At 36.4% G+C, this 23,658-nt stretch overlaps 2 protein-coding genes across 2 annotated transcripts in view; one reads left to right on the top strand and one right to left on the bottom strand.

Annotated features, from left to right (window-relative positions):
* The first annotated feature begins 395 nt into the window (after window positions 1–395).
* On the top strand, window positions 396–6,181 carry LOC114461878 (Rieske domain-containing protein). Its single transcript, XM_028444351.1, has 3 exons — window positions 396–734; window positions 2,148–2,263; window positions 4,952–6,181. The coding sequence occupies exons 1-3, from the start codon at window positions 557–559 to the stop codon at window positions 5,048–5,050; spliced, it is 393 nt and encodes a 130-aa protein (XP_028300152.1). The 5' UTR covers window positions 396–556; the 3' UTR covers window positions 5,051–6,181.
* Window positions 6,182–9,979: 3,798 nt separating this feature from the next.
* cilp2 (cartilage intermediate layer protein 2) overlaps window positions 9,980–23,658 on the bottom strand; it is a 29,316-nt gene continuing 15,637 nt past the window's right edge. Inside the window, exons 5-10 of the mRNA XM_028444350.1 lie at window positions 21,942–22,097; window positions 21,538–21,855; window positions 17,772–17,880; window positions 16,588–16,745; window positions 12,782–15,218; window positions 9,980–12,700 (exon numbers count right to left, since the gene is read on the bottom strand). Of these exons, the coding sequence (XP_028300151.1) occupies window positions 12,802–15,218; window positions 16,588–16,745; window positions 17,772–17,880; window positions 21,538–21,855; window positions 21,942–22,097 (3,158 nt within the window). The 3' untranslated portion in view covers window positions 9,980–12,700; window positions 12,782–12,801. The remainder of the gene's footprint in view (window positions 12,701–12,781; window positions 15,219–16,587; window positions 16,746–17,771; window positions 17,881–21,537; window positions 21,856–21,941; window positions 22,098–23,658) is intronic.

The raw sequence follows: 23,658 nt of genomic DNA, 5'->3' as shown, positions 1-23,658 counted from the left end.
TTTTGACAATAACATTTCACAGTGCATATTTGCATATGATTGTACTGTAGCTTCAGCTGAATGTTCTGATGTTGGGATTCTGGAAAGCCAAGGATGCGCATTGTTTTTAGGCGATTTGCAAAGGTCTGTATGCTCATATATATATATATATATATATATATATATATATATATATATATATATATATATATATATAATATGTATTAATATAATATAATGATGATACATCATGTGTTTATTATTAACAGTGTTTTTTTTTCGTGTTTAATTTCATTTCATTTCTTTATTATTATTATTATTATTATTATTATTATTATTATTATTATTATTATTATTATTATTATTATTATCAGTGCTGGTGTGCACTTCCGTCCACAGCTGCTTGGATGAGGGCAGCGTCTCAGCCTCATTCAGGAGCATCAGTCGGCCCGGCTCAGCTGGTTAATATGGAATATTTAAACACGTGTAATGGCCAAAACCCTTTGCACGCTCGGAAAAAAAAAACCGCTCTCGGTTGTAGCGGAAATTAGAAAAGCAGGTCAGCTCTCGGCTCTCCATGTCGTCTGTCTGTGTGGAGGAGGATGAGGCCCAGTGGAGCTGCATTGGCTCAGCCTCGGAGCTTTCCCAGAAGCGCTGCCGCCTAATGCACTCCTCTCTCGGCTACCGTTCTGACGTCTGCCTCTTCTACGTCAAAGGACAGTTTTTCGCTATGGATGCTCGCTGTTCGCACTCTGGTAATGTCCACATTGTTGGTAGCTGACATTAGCTGTATAACAGCAGCCTGGATGGAGAAACAAGCTTAAATTAGCATTTTAGGCAGGAATAGTAAGTACAGCTGTGTATTCTGATGGAGAACCACTACTCCTGCTTCAAGTAAATATCATGTATTAGGGCTGCACCTGTCAAACATTTCGGTAATTGAGTATCACTTATTCCATCGATTGATTGAATAATTTAATCAAATGTAATTTTAAATACATCAAAAATGAACACCGATCACTTAAGCATTCATTCATGCGAAGTAGAAAAAGTAAAGACAATATGCACGTGGTGTCAACTTATGACAACAGATGCAGGCATAGTAATATTATTAATAATAATTAGAATTTCGAATTTTTTTTTTTCTTTAATGTTATTTTTTTTAATCATGTTCCTTGGGAGAGATTTGGCTTGGTAAAGGAGGTTGTCCTGCTGTTACGTAATACTATAGTCTATCCGTACGCAGCGCCCCTCATTGGCCAGTTTAGGTCACGTGATAGGTGCACCGCATGACTTAAAGTTCTGTCAGTTTTATTTTAGCTATGGATGTCCCGATACAACTCTTTCATTTTCGATATGATACCGATATTGCAGCCTTGCGTATCGGCCGATACCAATTTTGCTCCAACATACTTTATTTTCTCTCTCTCTCTCTCTCTCTCTCTCTCTCTCTCTCTCTCTCTCTCACTCTCTCACTCTCACTCTCTTTTTTCTTTAATAAAAAATAATAATAATTATTTATATTGTAGTGTGGAATGTTAGAAAAGGCTTGATCAAGTGATGTTACTCAAACAAAGAACAATAGTAACAACAGTAGGTATGAGAAAAACTGACTCATTTATTATTAACCAAATGGTTACATACATTTTTAACTTTCAACATAATATTTACAGTATTCTACAATTGAATAAAAAACATAAAAAAATTAATTGTAAAATTTGAATCCGATATTCTTTTTTAGGCTAATATCGGATCGATATTGATATCGGATCGGGACACCTCTAATTTTAGCTCATATTTATTTTTAGTTTCCCCGCTAAGCCTTTTATTTTGGCCCAGGAAATACCCTGGGTTAGGGTTGCCGGACCTTAAAGGTCCGGCAACGTCATCTTTTGTACGGATAGACTGCCTATATATATATATATATATATATATATATATATATATATGTATTTCTGGCCAACAAACAAACAAATGTTCGTAAGGATGGGACAATATATCAAGCAACAAGATTGCGATATTAAAACGTCACAAGACATTTCAATATATTTTAAAGTATCTAAGAAGTATTTATTGTTGGGTGTTCATCATGGTGCAGCTTTTTTAATTGTAAAATGAGATTTTCAGATGTCCGTAATGTAAACTGTTTGTTTACCTCTCTGATCTAGGTGGTCCTCTGTGTGAGGGGGACATTGAGGAGGCTGATGGAGCGCTGAAGGTTTTCTGCCCTTGGCATGACTATGACTTCGATCTTAAAACTGGGAAGTCTGGGTCTTCATTGCAGGTAATTATGTTGAGGATTTCAAAAAATGGACACACAATGGAGGAAAATGCAAATAGTCAGTGTGCTCTGTTTAAACCAGAGCTACAAATATGATGCGATGCAAAAAGTTAGAATATTTAGTTAAAAAGGGTTCATAATTATTGTCTAATATTGTTACAGAGTGCAACAACAGCTGAAAAAAGGGATTCACTGACATTTTATTAACATCATTTTTTTGCTAAAATCATTGTTTTGATACATGAATCTAAAGAGGAATAACCAGCACATTAATATAACAATTCATGATGAATCATCCATCTGTTATAGCCACATGATGAACAGTGGAACTAGTGGCGTGCACAGACATTTTGGGGGGCAGGTGCTCAGTGAAAAATAAGGGCACTTTATGCTCCATGTAGAACTCATAACTGCCTGATTATAGCAGTGTGAGATTTAAAAAATAAATAAACGTTACAGGCACATGTGGAATGTAATTGCGCAATTATGTCAATCTTAATAAAATTACTTGACCTTTGAACTGGTATAGTTTCACACTTTAGCACTGATCAGTCAGTCACTATTGTTTTATTACTTTAGAATGAATGCACATGGAGTGGTTTTAAGCAAGTTACAAGCTACAATGATAGATTAGTGAATCTGGAAATTCATCTATCTCATCTTCTTTGCTGGTAGATGGCCTACTGCTCTCTGCTGTAGCTGCCTAGAATAGAATATTAACAGTTTTAGTAATAGCCTATTTTTAAGGTTGGATATACTGTAGCCTATCAAGGGAAATACAAAATTACTGCAAGTGTTGTAACATAGAAATAACTTGTTGGAACAAATTAATATAATTAATTCCTAATTTAGTACAGCCAAACTGCTTTGTGTAGTTAAAATAAAACGTGGACAGCTTTAAAGATATTTCAGTAAAATTAGAGGAAAAGTTCAACTTGAAAATCTGAGCTTTAAAATGCCCTCAACAGTGAACATGACTCTTGACTCTGACCTTTCACCTTTCATTTTCCTCTTCCTCCTTACTGCTGGTGGATCCAGGAGAGCAGAGAGCTGCTCCCGTGGGCTGCCTGCTGTAGCTCCCTTTCTTTTCCCTTTCTTATCCTCTCCTTTCTAGGCATTATACTGCAATTGGTAAATAAAAAGAGACCAACTATATGAATAAGATAGTTTGGTGATATTTGAACAAGGCACAGGGCTACTTTTTCTGCAGGCAATTTGGAATTGTCTGTCATTTATCAAATAAATTACTGCAAGGTTTTAATTATGTAGCCTAATGTAAACCTACACATTAGACTACTAAATATTCATCTTAAGTAATTTTACTGATAGATTCACATGCTGTAGGATACCAATGGCAAACTCTACCGGTGATCATCATCACATCATATCTATTATTAGTTTTGGGTAGCGTCTCGCTTGTTTAACAGGTGAGACAGGCTACTTCACAACAGAGACAAATAAATGCATTAATTTATGTGTTACCTGACCGGTGGGCAGTGTTATTATCACACGCTTTTCATCAGCGAGCACTTACAGATGATCATGTAAGCAATGGCCACAAAAAAATTCATAAATAATAACTTTCAAAAGGGCACTTGCTTGGTCCAGAGGGCAAAGGGCACCTACTGTCTACCTGTACACGCCACTGAGTAGAACAGAAGAGTAGGGTGGCTAAAAAAAAGAAGACTGGGTGAAATGGTGTTCCTATTGGGGTAAAGATTCTCTAGGGTCCCACACGGCCCCTCAAATCTGACCATTGTTTATCAAATATGATAATATACAGTGTACGTGTGGACGACGTTCATTTATTTCAGTTGAAATAACATTTCAATCATGCAAAATGTAAGAAATAGGTGGAATCCAAACACATGGGACATATTTTACAACTTTTATTCAGTTTTATTATCACTATCATTGTGTTCTGTAATTTTTTTCTGACACAACTGATGAAATATCACATAGTGTTAACACAAAATATTTTTTGCTAGTGTACCGACCCACTGTCTCACTGGTTAGTGACACCAGTTGATAACTTTCGTTTAAATTTCCATCACTGCCATATTGAATAATAGAATAAGAATTGGCCCACCCTAGGGCTGGGCGATTTTGCCTTAAAAAAACCAAAAAACTCTTAAAGCTGCCTGCAGACATCAGATATATTGTCAAAAGTGCAACTTTAATGCTGTGATTGTCCTCAAGAGTTAAAATGCATACAACAATCCCAGAATAAACAGTAAATGAGGCTCTGTCATTCAATAATTTCAAGCTTTAACCAAGGTTTAAGCAAAAATTTTCTGTTTAAGAAATCATCATATTTTATAACATAGAACATTACAATTTAAAAAAATAATAAACTCTTCCATTAGCATCTCGGCATAGTGTGAATACAAAAATTAAACATGCCTGTGGCACATATATAGCTGCTCAAAGGGTAAACACATGTAAACAAAGAGGGGGCTGGCTCACATCACGCTACTGTAACCCACAAGGACGGAACGCAAAGAAAAAATGTATATATATTATTTCAAAACTCGAATTTGCAAAATAAAAATCGCTTTTTATCTACACATTTGATTAATCGATTAAATCGATTTTTTTTTTGCCCACCCTTTTTTCAGGTGTCCATACAAGACATGAATCTGAGTCCAGTGTAATCATATACTCAAGCATCCTCTGTTTTTGTTCTTATAGCAACGAGTGTACGAAGTTAAGCTGGAGGATGGCAACGTGTATGTGAAGCATGCGAGTCAACTTTCCCTTCAGCCGTTTCCTGTGGATCACAAACCTTGATCCACCTCATCCTGTGTGAGACCCATGAAACCACCAGTGCCGTTTTTAAGCCTCCATCCACAAACTTCTTCAATCCAAAAACATTCCAAGGCCTTATCTTTCTCTTTTTTTCTCCCTAGAACTCAACGGTCTTTGTTTTCATTTCCATGAACTTCAGACCATAAACTGAAGCTTAGGAGCAAAGAGGAGAGATGGCATGATTATTAGTTATTGTTGCTGTTTTTTAATCATCACTGGGATTTCAGGCAAAGTAATATCACAGGTGCTAGCAAAAAATGCATTGTTTTACAGAGTTTCATATTTTTTTAATGTTACAAATATTAGACTTTAATGTTTTAAATATTAATGACGCAACTTGCACAACTCCTATAATATAGCCCAGTTTTACCCAAATGGGGGTACGCGATGTCACTACAGGGGGTACTTGAGAAAGAAAGAGAGGGAGAAATTAACAAATGAAAGCATTAAAGATGTGTTGTTTTCTAATGTTTATTTTAGTTAAAAAAATAATAATCATAAAAATGAACATGGAAATGATCTTGATTAGAACATGCACTGAAAATACAAGGGTCAGTCTTGGCCTGGGCGAAGCATATAAAACATTAGACTGGGCTAAGCGCTAACGCTAACCACCAAGTAAAACGTACACGGCTAGCTGTCATCAAACCGCAAAGAACCACTGATTTGCTTATGATTTAGCATTTGTGTGGAAGGATAAAAGCTAACATGTCACACATTGTGAGAAATAAATGCTAGCATTAAAACTAACGTCACTATTCAGCCGTCCCAACTTGTGAAACGCAATATTTTTAATTATAATTCACGTGTTCACGAGGCAAAGCTGGTCCCATTAGACAGTAATCTAACTATTGTGATTATTACACCATAATATTCTGTTAGTAATGCTTTCAGTAGATTAATGATTACATCATCAACCCTGATGTGATTTAATTATAGGAAACCAGAGAGAAATTTAGCATTAATGTAACTCATTATCAGATATAAAATAAACAAGATTCAGCAGCAGTGGTTTATATTAACAGTAAAAACACTATTTGGAGTTATTTTTACTTTTCATGTGCTTTTTTAGAAAAAACATTCATTATAAAAGAGGAAATAAATGCCAAAATTGCCTCCATTTAATTTTCTTAATTTCGCACCCTGCTGTTAGTTCTACCTCAGGTGTACACTGATTTATTAATTATAAAATGCATTGCACATTTTGTTTTATTAAGCATTTTTTTTATTGTCTATATTTGTAAATTTAACAGTTTTTTTTTTTTTTTGATTGAGTTTTTTTTTCATTGTTTTGTTGACCTCTTTTTAAATGCTAAAGATTACATTTAAAATAGAAGTATTTAAATTTGGATTTTTTTCTTCTGGTCTTTATTTTGAATAGGTTAAAAAAAAAAAAAATATATGAATCAATAATTATTGATATCGATTGATATGAAACACTTATATCTCGATACATTTTTCTACAAATAAATAGTTTTTGTGAAATTGAAGGTACTAAATGACATCCTATATCATTAAATTGTATTTTTAGTTGCAGTGAAATGTCTTCATTAGATTTGAAGAAAAATAAACCTAAATTCTAGCCCCAAATTGAAGAATCAGATGCGTGCAATAATTCTTGCAAACAGGTGCACAGTTGTCAGTAGACTCTGGAATCTGTGGAGGAAAAACATTAGGAGCAATAAAAGAACCAGGAATGGAAACTAAGGAATACTCAGAATTAAAAACATGAGCTGCTAAAATAAAGCACATGACCTAATGGTTTCCGTTTGTTATAGTTCAGTGCATTCACAGTCGATGGCAATAAAATGATGCAAAACAATTGAAAGCCATAAATATGATGCCTGGACTTTACAACGTAGCATTTCCCAATGTTGCCAATCTTCAACACAGTGCATTAAGGGAGTCAATAAATGAACATAAATACATGAACACTAATGACATTTGGCAGTTCGGTGAATGAGCTAACATGGAATAACAGATTGGCTTAATATGCTGACATGATTATTTAATTGTGGTGTTTCTGTCATTTTTGCCTTTCATTTGGAGCCGAGGAAATATTTAAACACTTATTCTATTGATGTAATGACGCAGATTTTCTGAACAATTTTCTTAAACAAATGAATGCTCAAGGCATTTAAAAAGCCTTGGTTTTGTTTGGCAGACTCATTCCCATCCTGACTTTTGAACAGGCACGCACTTCTCTCCGAGCCACACATTGGGATTTAAGAGGAACTGCTCCTAAAGGTGCCGGAGGAAATTTCACCGCCTGAAATGCGCCACTAACTCAAGAAAAAAAAGTGTTTTTTCTTGCCGTGCGTGTGCCCTGGTGCGTTTTCTATTCCATGGACTTGACACTAGTTACTTTATTTTCTGTCGTTTTCAGAATCTGGCAACCGCTCAGAGTCCACTCCTCAAGGTTTCAATGATGATGTTTGTGCAGCACTTTGGTTTTCCTCCGAGCCTCCTGTTGTGCTGTTTTATTACAGTAATAATTCCATGTGCTAAAATGTCTCTTTTGTGCCTGAGAGGTCTCATGGTAATGCATTATACGTTATCGCCTGCAGTGTTATGGCTACAAAGAATAGGAAGCTATTGTGTTTCTGAAAAAGTCAACCATGGATGGTCCAGGATGTGTTTTCTTTACTTACATTGAAAAAAAATCTACTTTCTATTGAGTGTCATTTAACCTTTTGCAAGTAAAGTATGCTGAGTTTTAATTACAATATTACAAAAAAATATATTTTTAACCCATAATTTGTGAATAAGTGTTTTTATTGGTGACTTTGTTGTGCTTGAATTTTGTTAACATACACATTACTGTAAAATATGCAATGATTACCTTTTTATTTAGCTTTTATTTTAACTGTCAAATAATTGTATTCCTATAACTGATGGTTCTGTTGTATTATTTTTTGTAAATATATACCAGTAAATGTTATTTATTTATTTGTATATTTAATGATTGATTGTTTTTTAATGTATTTGATATAATACAAAAATACAAATACAAACTTTTCGAGAAAATTGTTTATTTACACAAGTTAATTCAAACAAATGTAGTAAATTACAAATACACAATTTATACATAAAAACTGATTTCAGAGAGAATGCAGCATCACCATGCAAAAGGTAATAGGATCAGCACAAATCCAGTTAAGGTTTTTTTTTTTTTTTTTTTTTTTTTTTAGGTTTTCTTTATTACGTGCAGGGTTATTAATGAGTTAATACCTCTGGAGATATGCTGCATAGAACAGAGAAAATAAAGGTTTCTGTAGAATTTGTATGGTGTGCAACATAACAAGACTGATCTAGTGATAATTGAGATTTGCTTTTTTATTGTTTATATCCGATCTTGTCCAACACTTCATTTCCATATACCGATACTAATATACGCATACACGTGCCTAATTTTAGATTTAGATTGTATCAATGGAATTATCAAGTTAAACTTACTTTTAAAGTAAGTTTAACTTGAAAAATGTATCTTCAGTTACAAAAAAGTGTCAAATTTATCTTGAATTTATCTCAAACAACAGCACATATTGGTTGTTCAATATTAGTGTTTGGAGGAAAAGAACCCTGCACTCAATTTTTTTTAAATTATTTTCCCTTAGTAAAGTTTTTCATACCCTGTCTTAGGGAGGGCTGGTGATGGGTTAATTTGGTGTTTTTTGAAGGAAAAAAAATTCCATATTAATATATATATATATATATATATATATATATATATATATATATATATATATATATATATATATATATATATATATATATATATATATTTGCAGAAAACCTGACCTTGATGTCAACTGATATTTCCTTTTATGGAAAATGATGTTCATCTTAATCAGTGGGCCGATATTATCGCCCATCTGTATTGTGAAACTTGTTATGAATGTCAAATTGTAGCACATACACATTCTCAGACAAAGTATTTTGGGTTATAATCTTTACATAAATTACATACATGCTTCAGTTCAAACAATGCTGACAGAAAAGTGTGACCACTATTACCAGTTTTAAACACTCAAGCTTTCAGGTGCAACTACTCAAGCTTTAGTCAACGAGAAATTAGTTCAACATTAAAATCATTGCCCTTGTTTGCATGCAAGAGCTGAAATATCTGTCTGTCGTGATGCTGCACCCGCATTTGAATGACTTTAGGATGCTATAGTCTGATATACAGTAAGAACAAAAAAAAAAAACACATGATTAAGTGATACTTTTTTAGACTGTTATGCTTCTGTTCAGCAGACAAACCAAATGTTCTGTTTGAGGAAAAGTAAATACTCAGAAAATGTGCAACTACTTTTAAGGACTCAGGGTCAAGGAAGACATTCTTTTTTATTATTATTATTATTATTTCAAACTTAATTTAGTCAAAACTCCTGTGAATTTAATGAGGCTTTTGCAAAAAACAGTGAAACCAAGCATCAAAGAGGCATTTCAGTTTCCTTTGAAGTTCACCAAAGACTGTTTGTAGAGCCTAGTTTTCTTTCCCATGCAATGGTTTACTCAGGCTGTTGTTCTTGCCTTGTCCTTCAACTACCCTGAATGCCACTTTTCATGAATACACCAATTCTCCTGTCAAGAAAAGTGGCATTTTTCCATGTGCAACCACTTTGAAAGCTCGACAATTTATAATTGATTGACTGTTAGGCCAAAGATCACTCATATTTTTTCTACTTTCTTTCCTTTCACTAAACTGTCCCCCACAGATCCATCACTAGATAATCTTACTCCAGTATCTACTGATGTCTTTGGTCTAACATTTTGTTTCATTTGCTCTACATGTGTTGGCCCTCCTCAGCTCACATCACAGACCATTCCATTGTTATAGGACTTCTATCTCCTTACATCTGTATTCAATAACTGTCTGTCTTTCAGGGTGGAGGTAATTTATGCTGCTGCATGGCAGATGTTTGTTTTCATCTGGAGATATGAAAACCCCCGGCCAGTAGGCCTGTTATTCGAGAGGTCAGTCCTCATGGTGAAGGTATCACAAGCTGTCGCTCTTAATTTTCCTTTTTTTTTTTTCTTTAAAATTGTTCAATTCACTGCTATAAGTATATAATGTAGAGCAAAAGAGGGTCAACTGCAATCAATGGGTTACAATATGTACTTCATATTTTATATACTTTCTAATGGACTCTTGAAAGCATGTACTTTTTTGTTGCAGTTTGGATTCTTGAGAAAAGACATGTCTCTTTTTTATGTTTATATTTACTGCATTCTGTAAGGCCAGCTATGTTTTTAATTCCTTGAGTTTTAACTGGGTTTCCTAATTATTTTTTTTGCCTTTTGTAAACTTCAGGGTGTTTTACAAGTCCCTGTCCAATTTATATATTTTAATTAGCAGTAGTTGTGTCAGTCTCTCCTGTTTCTAGAGGCTATTCTGCTTTGGCTTTGCATTTATTGAGCTCCAGGAGTTTTAGTAAAGCAGAGCCTGTGGTTCAAATAAAGCGGGTTTGAGCTCATTGTGACGTGCCTTCAAACCTGATTTGCTCATTTTTGTAATCGTAAAGGCTGATTTATTATAAACAAGTACCCAAAGGGCGTAAACCTCTGCAAACATCCGAAAAATTATTTGTCAGATACAGTATTTGCAGTTATCTGCTCTGATCCTGATCATGGATTGGTACCATGATCATTTACAATTTAAAGGCTTGTAAGAAATGTCTATCCTCAATAATAGCTATACAGTTGGTCCAAATGTATGGGTATTCATTTTTTTCTCTTTTTTTTTTTAAATTTATGATGAAATGTGCAATCTGGATCCAATCCAGATTAAACTTGGAAGATGGATTGAGGAACCAACCTGAGTGAGTCAAATTTCATAAAGATGTCAATTACAAATTAAGATATGCATTATTGAAGTTTCACCAAACTGACCCAGAATCAGCATATTGATCCAGGTTAGAGCTGAAGATCTGGGCCCAAACCGACAGGTTAGAAAGATGCACAAAACGGATGAACAATGAATAGTATTGTACAGCAATGAATAGTGTTGGGCTGTAAAGGGTTCAGTCTTGGAAAAATTTGGCTTCATTCAGGTTCAGACGAGTTCGGGCCGTATTCTGTGGGGCTCGGTCAGTGTTGGGTCGAACATGTTTTCATGTTTTCATATTCATATTTACAGCTTTAAGGGAGATCCTATCCAAAATGTAATGGAATCTTCCATGGCATAAGGTTTGTCTTTGGTTAAAATTTTGTCAAAATTGGTTAAATTACTTTTGACGTAATTCTGCTAACAGACAAACAATTAAACAAATAAATAAACGTTGGTGAAAATATGACCTCCTTGGGGGAGGTTATTAGTCTACTATAGTAATGTTACTGCTATGTAGGTTATATTTATATAATCAGGGACCAGTGGAGCGGATCCCTGTTCTCTCTGGGCAGAAGGTGGAAAACAGCCTGAACAATTAACTATGGACAGGTGTGAATGTGAATTTGATGGAATCTAACCCATAGTCTACTGACAGAGAGACCGTGATAATGAATTGTGATGTGCTTCATAAAAGAAATAGAAATCTCTGATAAAGCTTTTCAGTTCAAACAAGACCTATTCAATAGCAAAGTCGTAACGACAAAAAGGAAGAGAATGATGAAACTCAAGGAATCAACTAATCGTACAAATAACTTCTTAGCTGTGAAATATACAAAAAGGACCATAGTGATGACCCATGTTGTATGTGTCACCAGCACCAGTTTATAACAGTTTAAATATGAAACTTTATTCTCAAGTTTAATTGTAGTTATTGCACTTTAAGATACACAAATTCACCAACATATTACCCAACAATAAAAACAAAGTTCTTAGAACGGCATTTTCCCTTAAATGAGTTTCATTTTTAAAAATGAAAATACAGAAGGCAACATTGTTTTGATCAAAGTTGTGCTTTTCGACATTGTGATATTGATTGATTAAAAATTCCACTATAATTCACAATCAGATGTCAGACTAGACTGTGTGGTGCCAATGAGACCCAGAATGGTCATCGGGACAACTTCAGTTGTGCACATTTTACATAGCTGTGGGGATGGGAAGCGTCTGGCTGAGTCCCTGCTGGCAGCATGGCAAGCTAATGAAAAATATTGGGAAGCTTGACTGAAAACATCTTCTGTTCTTTAGGTGGAATGCTTCACCTTCTGCCTCTTTAACGTCATTTTCTCCTTCATGGGAAAAGTTTGGTAGTTTGTAGAAAATGGGCTCAGTGTCTACTGAAGCCAATAAGGACCCTGTGGTTTTTTTTTTTCTTCTTTTGATCTTGAAGAAAAGCATAGTTGAGGGGAAAGCCAAGCAAAATGATGAAGTGTTTAGGGTGGACTGTTTTAAAGGCATGGCTTTTAGCATTTAAAACAAGCCAGTTAAATACTCTTAACACTGTGAAGAAAATGTGTTAAAACTATGTATTCAATATTTAAATTAAAAGCCAGTCACTGCATTGTGTATGGATAAAATTTGATTTTCAGGCATGGATTTTTAAATAAGTCAAACCCTTCAAGTATGGCACTAAATAATATCCTCAATCATACGTAATGAGTTTGCAGAATTGCTGTGTCTTTTCGACATTTGTAGTCAACCCTTTTCCTTTCGGTGCCATCTGATCAGCTCTAAGATAGGACCTACAAACAGAAATAAAAACCAAATAAAGTATTCAGATACTGTTGCTCGTAACACTTCAATGCAAACAATCTTGTTTGTACCTTAACGTACTGCTCTGTATCTATTGGCGTTGCTGTGTGCGCATGGGCACTCTTCTCCTTGTTGAAGTGGTCACTCTGCGACTCTGGGTCCTGCCCTGCTGCTCTGAAGGATAAGCCACCACCTGGGTGGATGATCTTTGCACCTGCAGACCCTGAAACTCCCTCATGTCTCTTGCCATTTGGGACAAAGTCTGGCCTGGGTTAGTCTGCAGACGCTGGAAGAGGCTTTCCCTGTTAATTTTCCTCTCAGGACAACTAAATGTCAAAGCCACACCAGAATCGGTCTTCATTTCTCTAGAGAACCCATCTGAGGTGCCATCAAAGCAGCGCCCGATTGCAATCTCTTTAGCAACTTTGGGGTTTTGGTCGGTCACTGTGTAGATGCCATAGTTGTGTCCCAAAGGGTCGACGGGAGCAAGCATGTTAAATGCATGGGACTCATTGTTTTGAGCCACTGGTGGATGTTTAATCAGATACTCTTGGAGGAGGCTGTTGGTGTTGATCTTTCGACAGTTTCCCTGGGGAAGGATTGATATAAGCGATCTATCTACAGCAGCCTGATCAAACAACATGCCGCTGCATTTGAACTCAACACATGCTGCTGATGTGTTCGCTTCTCGCATGTCCCGGGTGCTGCGAATGTCTCTGATCCCATAGAGTTTGCCTTTTGTCTCATAATGTGTTCCTCCAAAATTCCTTGACCTGACCATTACTTCTTTCTGACCATGAATCTTGACCTTGATGAAGCATGCTCTGAACTCCTGAGGGTTAGGCCACCAAGAGAGGTAATCTCCTGTCCAAGTTGTCAAATCATTTTCTTCAAAGGGAACTACATTGTATTCATACTTGTCCTTTTCTACTCTGAAAAATCTGAAATGATTTGCATCCAATGGGGCGTTTTCACATCCTATTAAATTCTGATATGGATATATTGGTCCATTTGTCTCATCAAGATTGTTTTGACTGGGCTTGGGCAAGTTGATTTTAAAGGCAGTTTTCTTCAAAGCTGGATCGTCATGATCTGAGCGTTGATAGTTTATCTTGAAAAGATATGGCTGAGAGACTCCAATGATATTTGGATTCATTTTTGGGGAAGAAGGAGCTGCCTCCAGCTCCTCCCCACCCATCATTGCTGTTACATATGCTGTGTAAGCATCAGGTCTTTGGGCATCACAGAAAGCTGGTAGACAGGCTCCATTGTGACCAGTTATAACACTGTCAAAGCGACCCCATGCTCTTGGGTTAGCAGAATATCCAGGTTTGGGCTCTAAATTAATCAAGCTTATCACCACACCCTCCAGCTGCTCAGTAGATATGAACTTATCACTCATGTAGGCACGAACTTTAACATAGCAGCGTCTGTTTTCAGGCACATCCAAATTGAAGAGACGACGTTCTCGTATCTCCATGTTGCCTATTAGGAATGTCCGCTCCTCACGTTTGCTGCGTCCATGCCCACCCGAAGTTGTTTTCCTGTATGAGAAGTCCCCTTCTTCCTCCCAGACTCCCGTGTCTGGGTTTAACGACCATAGTTTCATTTTGGGAATGTGTTCTTGCATTTTGACATGCTGTGTATCGAGGAGGACCTGGACATCTCCAGCTCCAAGTATCTCCTTATTGGTCTCATCTCGAAAGTCCACAGAGAACATGCCATATGTCCTCAAAGGTAACATGTCACCCTCCGCATCCACAAAGTTGAGGTCACCAGGGGTTGCAGCTGCTGTGGTGATATTTCTTGGGTCAATAAATGTAACACTTGCCTTCACAGTCCCTTTGTAGATTTCTCCATTGTCCTTATGGAAGGAATTAGGAGGAATGACCAACTGCCCAATGGGGTCCTCTCCTTTAATTTCTCCGAGGTCAATGGTATTAGACTCCCCTGCATTGATATCAATTGCTTCTTTCTTTCTCATCACTTTCACATCATGGTAGATGGATCCACCTTTCTTGTCCAGAATGAAAACCTTTGGAGTGTCAAGAAACTTCTCAGTAGGGTCAACAAAATTTACCACTAATCTCTGTGTGTCAGGATCTATTTGCAATGTAAAGCCTCCTTGGTATCCGGTGGTACCCACTCTGTCTTTGCCAATGTAGATGTGCCCAAAACGCAGAGGCTCATCGTTGTCTGCTGTGATTACTCTGCCACGAACCAATACTGTGGGCTGTACACACTTCTGACAGCCGCATTGTGTCACAGCTTTAATGGGAAGACTGTATTTCCCACAGTCTATTATTTTACTCTCCATACTTTCAACTCCACAGCAGAATCCAGCTCCATCTCTGCAGCGCAAATCAAAGTCTAACGAACCAGCACATTTGTTGTGAGGGCAGCGACCAGCGTTGTAGTACATGGAGTTGGTCCCAGGTTGAACACAGTCCATTGGTAGTCTGACGAGGTGGGTCTCAGGGGTAGAATTGCATGCAGGTGTTCCTTTCGCTGTGAATTACATACCAAATTACATTAGGATGTTGTTTATATAAATCACTGTAGTAGTTGCGTACACGTGCAAGTTATTGACTTTGAGATACACTAGAATAAACATCATTCATATACATCAATGTAAATAAGTCCCGCCTTTGTCCTATATACACCTATACAAAGCCCAGCCCATGGGCTTTGACTTCCTGTAGCAAAAACTGCGCACGGAAACAAGGCCGCACGTCACAACAGCAAACAGGTATCACTGAGCAGCATAGCTTCATGGAGGAGCGCTCAGAAACTCCAAAGCTTCTACTAAAAAACAAAAGAAAAGTCCAGGTACAAAGCTTGCGGATAAAGGTCTTTGTGAACGCAACAGAGTTTATCTCTGAGCTGCTTTTCAAAGGTGGAGGGACTTGCTGCTTTTAAAAAGATTTCGAACGGACCCTGATTTGGCGACATTTCTCATGGACAGGTAATAAACATGTTTTAATCAAACTATCATAAGTGTTTTATTAGTGAAAAACAATACTACATGTGTGTTGGTGTGTTAAACATTGTTGTTATGTTTCGCGATGCGCGTACACAAAAGTAGAGGCGTGGCTTCTGGTAGATTTAAGGCACATAAAGCAAATGGACATAACATTTTTGTGAACATGTATTTTGTGAGCCTTCAACTAAAAGCAAAAGGTTAAAAATACAAAAAACAATTTGTTTTTTGTACCACCTAATATTGGCAGGATAATTACTGTGCATATTATAGTTGTGGAGCTTGTAGCCCATTCGCTTTATTTATGCTTCATATCCTTAGTAAGACACATGGCCATGTTATTACCTGCCATGCTTATGTGATCAATGACGAAACTTATTATTGCTTTTAGACAATTGAATTTAAAAAAATGTAAAACATTCAAATCAAATGGGGCTTTTTTTTGTCATCCTGCACAATATGGTTTGCTGTCATAGAAGCAACAATACACGTAAACAGATAAAGTAGCATTTACCATGAATTATAATAATAATAATCATATTTGTTGACAATGTTGGGCTTCACATGAAAATCGTTTGTTAATGATTTTCCAAAAAAGACAAACTTATAATGAACACTGTTGTCAATACCTCTTGATGGAAAAAAAAAAAAAAAAGAGTCTCGTTTATCAGTCGGTTGAGGCGGTTTTTAAATTAACTCATAGCTTTTTCATTAAAGAATATAACAAAATTGATAGACGTTGATTTTTACACTATTATTAAAAGGCTGCTGAAAGCTGTTATCCTGAATTTGAATCTGCTCACAATCATCACTATGAACAATTTCGCCTTAGGACTGATACATAGTATTTACAGTTTGCTGCTAGTTTAACAAAAGTGATAATCGTGTGATACATACCAACTACTGTCAAGAAAGCTGAAGAGGACTTGATGTTTCCAACAGGGCTGCTGGTTTTGCAGTAATACTCTCCTGCCTGCTCTGGCTTTAGATCACGCAGGATGAGGTCTTCTTCATACTTAAATAACTTTCGATCCAGCAGAGTCCCATTGTGGTACCTTTATGAATAATTGTAGAATTTATATACAAAATGTACATAAAGAGAAAGGTAACAGTTTATTTCAGATAATTGCACATTTTAGTATTTTATTTTATTTATAATTTAATAGGCCTTCAACAAAAACTAAATACAATATTTTGCAAATCTAATAAAAAATATAAAATCACAATAGCATACTCAATAGAAACAGCATGTTACACTTTAAATCTTCAAACAAGACAATGTCAATTTCAGGGAATAACATGAACATCTATCAAGCAAAAAACAATTGGTTCTTTTTACAGATGCAACCTATTTGGTGCATCATAAAACATATTTCTGTAATTTATTTACTCGACTGCCTGACTCCGAACCATAGAGTTTCACTTTGTTTTAGGAAATAAAGTTACTTTGTCCGTTAATATACCCCAAATCATACATGATTTATTCCTTCTATTGCTCCAAATCCTTTGAAAGATTTTTGCATGTCTGTCACAAAGTTGTATTCGAGTTTCCCTTTTCTTGGTTTTTGTGCTAGAAAAAAATAGTCTGAAATGTAGGCGATGAAAACTGTAAACACTGCATATACTGTATAGACTGCGCTGTGATTTTCTTTACCTTATACTTGGGACATTTCTGCAGATTTGAATAACTTTACATTTTATAATCTTGAACTGTTACTCTTGAAAAATGTGTATCTGTCAATAATGTTTTATCAATTATGTCATCAGCAAAAAGCATAAATGTATGTCTCCTTTTGGAGTGCTTCTATTGTTTAATGCAGCATTTATTAGCAGAGAGGAAGCTAACGTTGTAGCCATGTGGTTATCAAAGTAAAAGTGGCGTTCACAAGATAAATAAGGGTCTAGAGAGGCTTGGATTAAGGTGGATAAGTATGAACATTTCTGGATTGAGTCTAATCCTTAAAAAACGGTTATAATTTTCAAACCTTACGTCGTAAAACACATTAAACTTTTAAAGATGAAGTACATGTTTTTGTTTTATCTTCATGGTATAATGATGAATGATAATGTGTTTGTCTTACCAGTAGTATTTGTCTGGTGTTGGAGATCCCGTAGCTTTGCAGCATAACATTACTCTTCCTCCTTCATACCGTGATTTGTCCTCTGGGTGTTTCACAATGTATGGCTTTTCTATGAAAAGCAAAAAGCAAAAAATCTGTTTCCCTCTGGTAGTTATGAATAGCGCCATAGAGTATAGCAAGGTTGTTAAGAAACCCAAAAAACCCTGAAAACACTGCAATTTATTGCCACAGTAGTCTCGGAGCTAAGGAAAATGATTGTAGGGATTGTCATGCTTTCAAAAACATTGTAAAAGTGTTATTATTTTTCTTTCCCGGAGCCAAAAAAGTACTCAGAAACCTCACGCAATAGTCGGCAGCCGCTTTAGGTTTTAATTTTTGGGAAATGCTAAGTGATTAAAGTGGATTGTCGGTGAATGCAAAGTAAATTTTTCACAAGTTATGATGAACACTGACATTGGTTGGATCATTTTCTCAATCTGTGCGATGGAAAATTTGAATTTCACGAAGGATTTTCCAAGCAAATAGTCTCAGATAATAATTTTTAAAAGTCCTCTCTAAAGTGCACGTTTTGAGCTCGTGATTCCCTCTTTCAAACAAAGTCTAAAGCAGATCTGGCAAGGGAATTTGATTTTGTTTAAAACATTTGACATTCTATGAGTGTTTCAATTAAATTCACCCCTCTGATCGAGAGCTGACGGAAATTTATATGGACATAGTACGATTTGAATTCAAATACTGCATATCAAAAACAAGCACCGCTGTAACTAACTTTGGGGCGATTCTAAAGGTGTGCTGTGAACATCAACTGAGCCAAATCTAGGAATCAATCAATCAATCTGGGACATGCACAAGAATTCCGTTGTACCTGTTCTTTTTTGCCATGTGCATATGGCAATAAACATTATTCTATTCTATTATATTCTATTCAATAAAGCAAATCAATAAAACACAGATCCCCAAAAACACAATCATACAAAACATAAACCCAACTTCATCAGGTACAGCTTTGTGAACAAAGATAATGAGGCAGAGCCCAGATGCTATTCAATGAATTAAGAGTGGGCGTTAACGTATGTCATGTTTACTCCCAGTAAGCTACTTCATTGGAGGGAAGCCAGTGGAGTTCTAAAAGAAAAAAGTACAAAGAAACGGTTAACACTTAACTTGAAGTTTTATACATAAGGCCAGTGTTGGGCGGTAAAGGCCAGTGTTGGACGGTAACGCGTTACTTGTAACTTGTTACTTGTAACTTGTTACTTGTAATGCGTTACCGCCCCAATATCACTTTTGACAGTAACTAGTACTGTAACGCAATATTTTTCTAAAGAAATAACGCCGTTACCGTTACAATATGGTGCGTTTGTCCGTTACTTTGCTAGCTGCAGCGTACTTCCTGCTTACAGTGGCGCTACATATTTTTGCGGGATGCCGTGCCAAATATTGTAAAACAGTAGAAGAAGAAGTATCGTCAGCATGTTTCTGTTTACATCACGTGCGCCAATCATGGCGAGTCAATGCAAGAACAGGACGAGCTTCTCAGAGTGGAAATATGCGCATTATTTTTGTCTCCAAAAGATGCATCAGTGAAGCTAAGCTAATGCTGCGGCTGGATTTTAATGAACTGTGACTGTTATCCAGGGACAGATCAGCCAAACTATTGCACGGTATGTTGTAAATATGTAGCCTGTCGCTGCTGCTGAGTCACTGCTAACAGCAGTTCATTAGCCTGATATGTTTAGCATTGTGTAGCTGAGAAAAATGCTGTGAATTAGTTTTTCCACATTTATTTTCAAAAGCATTTTCAACAGCAGAATGTGCACCTGGAATATGCACAGCTTACTTTACATTACTGTGCTAAGGCTGAAAAAAGTACTGTTTTAATTTTGGAGCAGCTGTTTTGTGCTTTATATGCACATCATTTATGGTTGTTTTATAGCAGTTGATCAACAGTGGATTATTATATTATTACAGCACTAATATGAAGCTGTATGGACACAAATGACCCAAAATAAATAATACAATCTTTAATTCTAAGTAACTCAAAAGTTACTTTTTCCAGTAATGCATTACTTTTTGGTGTAAGTAATCAAAATAGTAGCTGAGTTACTTTGTGAATGAAGTAACTAGTAACAGAAACTAGTTACTTTTTTTCAGTAACTAGCACAACACTGCATAAGGCTGGCATTATCTGTCTTTAGCATAAATAAAGTGTCATGAAAGCTGTCCTTTGTTACCCTAACCCTAACCCCAAACCTAAACCCTACCCCTATCCCTACCTAACCTCTAACCCCTAATCCTACCTAATCCCACTAGATCCCACCAAACCCAAAAAAACATTGCTCCAAAGGTGTCATATTTTAGCAAATGACAGCTTACAACCGTCATGACACCTTATTCATTCTAATAACAGATAATGACAGCGTAATATCAGCCTTATGTATAAAACTTCAAGTAAACTGTTACCCACTGCGTGTCATTGACTGGCACTGCTAAATGTGAATTAAAGCCGCTAACGTGGCGTGGAGCTACATAGCGATCCGGTTCATTTGTCTGTAAGCCCACAAGTCTGTTAACCTTGGTCTGTGAAGCTCAAGTTTGTGGTACTTAAAACCTGTCTATCTGAGGAATCGACCTGTTTCAGACAAAGCATCGTAAGCCCTACTTTACTACTTTAAACCCACTAAAGTTTGGGCTGCTGAGAGAATATGAGACGCTGCTGTGAATAAAGCTGCTGGTTCTCAGTCCTGCCAATGCTCAAAGAAAGCTGCTAAAATGAATTTCAAGGTCATTACACTATATTTTCATATATTCTGATGGAGAGGTTGGGGGTTTGATCCCAGGGCTATACTTGTTTATGTGTCAAAGTGTCTTTGGGCAAGGCACTGAACCCAAAGTTGCTATCATTGGTTGACTAGCGCCTTGCATGGCAGCTGTGTCCCATTGCTGTGTGAATGTGAGTGTGAATAGGTGAATGAGCTGATATTGTGAAGCGCTTTGGAACTACCTCAGTGGTTATAAAGCACTATATAAATCAAGTCCATTTACCATTTTCACTCTTTTTTTATCACCTCCACCAAGGAGGTACTGTTTTCACCAGTGTTTTTCTGTTGGTCTGTGGATGTTTGTTTAGCAGGATATCTCACAAAGCTCTGTACGGATTTACTAAAAATGACTTGGTGAGCTGATAGACTATGTCAAAAGGAAGAACCAGTTTGATTTTGGAGATGATCCGAGAGGTAATATAGTTACAGTACCTCTAAACCAGTGCTCTTGTATATGTATATTTTATTGAAAAAATATAATTGACTATTAAAAAATAATAAATGGGCTCCAGCAGACCCTCGTGATCCCAAACAGGAAGATGAATGAATCAAAAAAATTTTTACATATTCATATATTTTCTTCAATTTATTTATTTTTGTTAATCGGTCTGACAGTCGACTCTCAGTCTTTTGGTAACACCTTAATTTTAAATTTACTATTTTTTTTTTACTATTTATTTAGTATTTTTGCTGTATGTGCATCTTTACGCACTTTGTGATGATAGATAAATGTCCTTGTGAGAATCACATTGCCTCATTTATTCTGTTAGACATGTGTTTGCCTGTTAAACTTCAAGTGGATTTGATGTTGTTGTAGATTATATAAATCGAAAGGTGAACTCAGTAACATAAATCAGATTTTATTTGGCTTCAGGCTGTTTTGTACGTAAAATCTGGGCCCTGGGCTCAAAAAGTTGAATTACTACTGTTCTAAATGTTCTCACCTGCTGATCTGAGGATAGTTTGTACCCAGGACAATCCCGTTGTGTTGCTGAACGATGAGGCCGTGGCTGGAACGAACCTTTCCTTACGAATAATGATTGAAGTCGGGCTGGAGGAACAGATTCCCGGAAGCTGAAACTGGCCGTTAACGTCGGTACGAGCACGTATGATCTTGGGAACGTTGGCCAGAGCAACAAAGGCTCCCGATACTGGGACGCCGGTCACACTGTGAACATCTCCATGCAAAACATGGCCCCCACAAACACAGTGGCTGCAGTCCTCACTGGGACGGCCTTCTCTGCACACGTTAGGGCATCTGACTGTTGTGGAAAACGAAGAGAAAGAGAGATGTGACTATGTGCTAGTAGTGACACAGGGCTTTACTTTTACTGTAAATAATGGATACCTGGGCATGGAGTCTTCCCACACTTCTGTATTTCAGCAGGACGTCCCTTACACTGCACTGTCTCTGAGCTCCTCTCACAGGTTCTTCTTCTTATCCTGCGACCTCCTCCACAGGTCACTGAACAACTGTTCCACCGGCCCCATTGGCTCCACTCGGCTGTTTGTACAGGAAAACAAGCAAAATGTAAGTACAAACAGTTATTTAGCATCATGTTCTCAACGTGTCATTTAAACATGATATCAGGAATGAAGGTGTACGCACAAAAATACTAATAGCGATAGACTTTTCCATGGTGTCAACGTCTAAAACAGTTCAGGAGCACTGCAGACAAATCTTCTGAGCTTATTTGATGGTCTTATCTTGTAAGATTGAGTTCTTTTGGAAATATGGGTCTCCACTGTGTAGTATAAGTGTGCCAATACATAGATTATTAGATTAATCGCTATTCGACGCTTGACGAATTGATAACGATTCATGATAATCGTGGATTAATCAAATCGTAGCACACTGAATTGTAATCAAATCGAATGGTGTGGTCCCTTAGATGGCACACCCCTACTGTGTAGCATACGGCTGCACAAATAGGCAGAAAAGGGGTTTCAAGGGTCCATATTTACTAGTTTCCAGCTGAAAAACAAGTGATGTGGGAGAGTGGTAGCAGCACTGAGGAGGGAAGGCTGGAAGCAGCTCACTATTCAAGACCCAAAAGCAATCATTAATGCCATTAATGATTAAACACTCATGATATGTAAGATGTATAGATTTAATATCTATATTTTTTAAGACATTTTTTAGGCTTTATCTTGAGGGATAATTCCTTTAATTGACGTTGGTAGAAAACCACATCCATTAATATTTTTAAGCATCTAAACTTTTATACAAATTCAGGGATTCTATTAAGTGTTTATTAGGTAATTAAAATATAATGTATTGTACATTTCCCCGTGACCCTGAACAGGAAGAAGGGGGTCTGAAAATGAATGAATGAGTGATTGAATGTATTGTTCATTTGGCTTCACTTGTGTCAGGGTCTACTCAATGTTTTCATATCTCGACTATGTATCAGTTTTGTGTTGGTTTTGAATATTTGCTGTAGTGTCTGACAGAATAATGGCCAGTTATTGGCTATGTTATGTATATCATGTAAGTTACCAATGCAATGGCTTTTAGAAGATGTCCAACATGGTTCCTTAAATCATGGTTAACATGACATTCAAGAACATAAGAAGCGAATGTCAATACAATGCCTAGCATGAAAAGGATTGATTCCTGTAAATTGTTTATAACTAAGGGTGGGACGATAGACAATAATGGGCTATAATGGGAAAGAAAGAAAAACCCCAAAAATCGCAGTTTGGACATACTTTTTCAACTCAATTGGATATATAATAATATTATATATATATATATATATATATATATATATATATATATATATATATATATATATATATATATATATATTTCAAGAATATTAGCATGTCTACAGTAGTTCAGACCTTTGGGCATTGACACATTTCCTGCAGTTATAAAGACACGTTCCCACGATACCATCCGTAACATTGACAATAGCTGTTCAGAGTTTACCATTCTATCCCCACTTCATGATCTGTAAGAGGTTTAAATTTGACCTGTCATTTATCTTTATGTATTTTTTCAGCATCAGTATGAGCTCATTTGAAACTATAAAGCTCAGCAATAAACCACGGTAAAATGT

Source organism: Gouania willdenowi, chromosome 4 (assembly GCF_900634775.1).
Source record: "Gouania willdenowi chromosome 4, fGouWil2.1, whole genome shotgun sequence".
In the NCBI taxonomy this organism is placed as follows: domain Eukaryota; kingdom Metazoa; phylum Chordata; class Actinopteri; order Blenniiformes; family Gobiesocidae; genus Gouania; species Gouania willdenowi.
This window is presented reverse-complemented; position numbering and strand designations above follow the sequence as displayed.

What these genes read in the sequence shown, in the direction of transcription:
- LOC114461878 (XM_028444351.1), top strand. Translation starts at nt 557, where the DNA reads ATGTCGTCTGTCTGTGTGGAGGAGGATGAGGCCCAGTGGAGCTGCATT. An exon ending in TGCTCGCTGTTCGCACTCTG is followed by an intron (nt 735 to 2,147) that starts GTAATGTCCACA and finishes TCTCTGATCTAG; the next exon opens with GTGGTCCTCTGTGTGAGGGG. An exon ending in AGTCTGGGTCTTCATTGCAG is followed by an intron (nt 2,264 to 4,951) that starts GTAATTATGTTG and finishes TTGTTCTTATAG; the next exon opens with CAACGAGTGTACGAAGTTAA.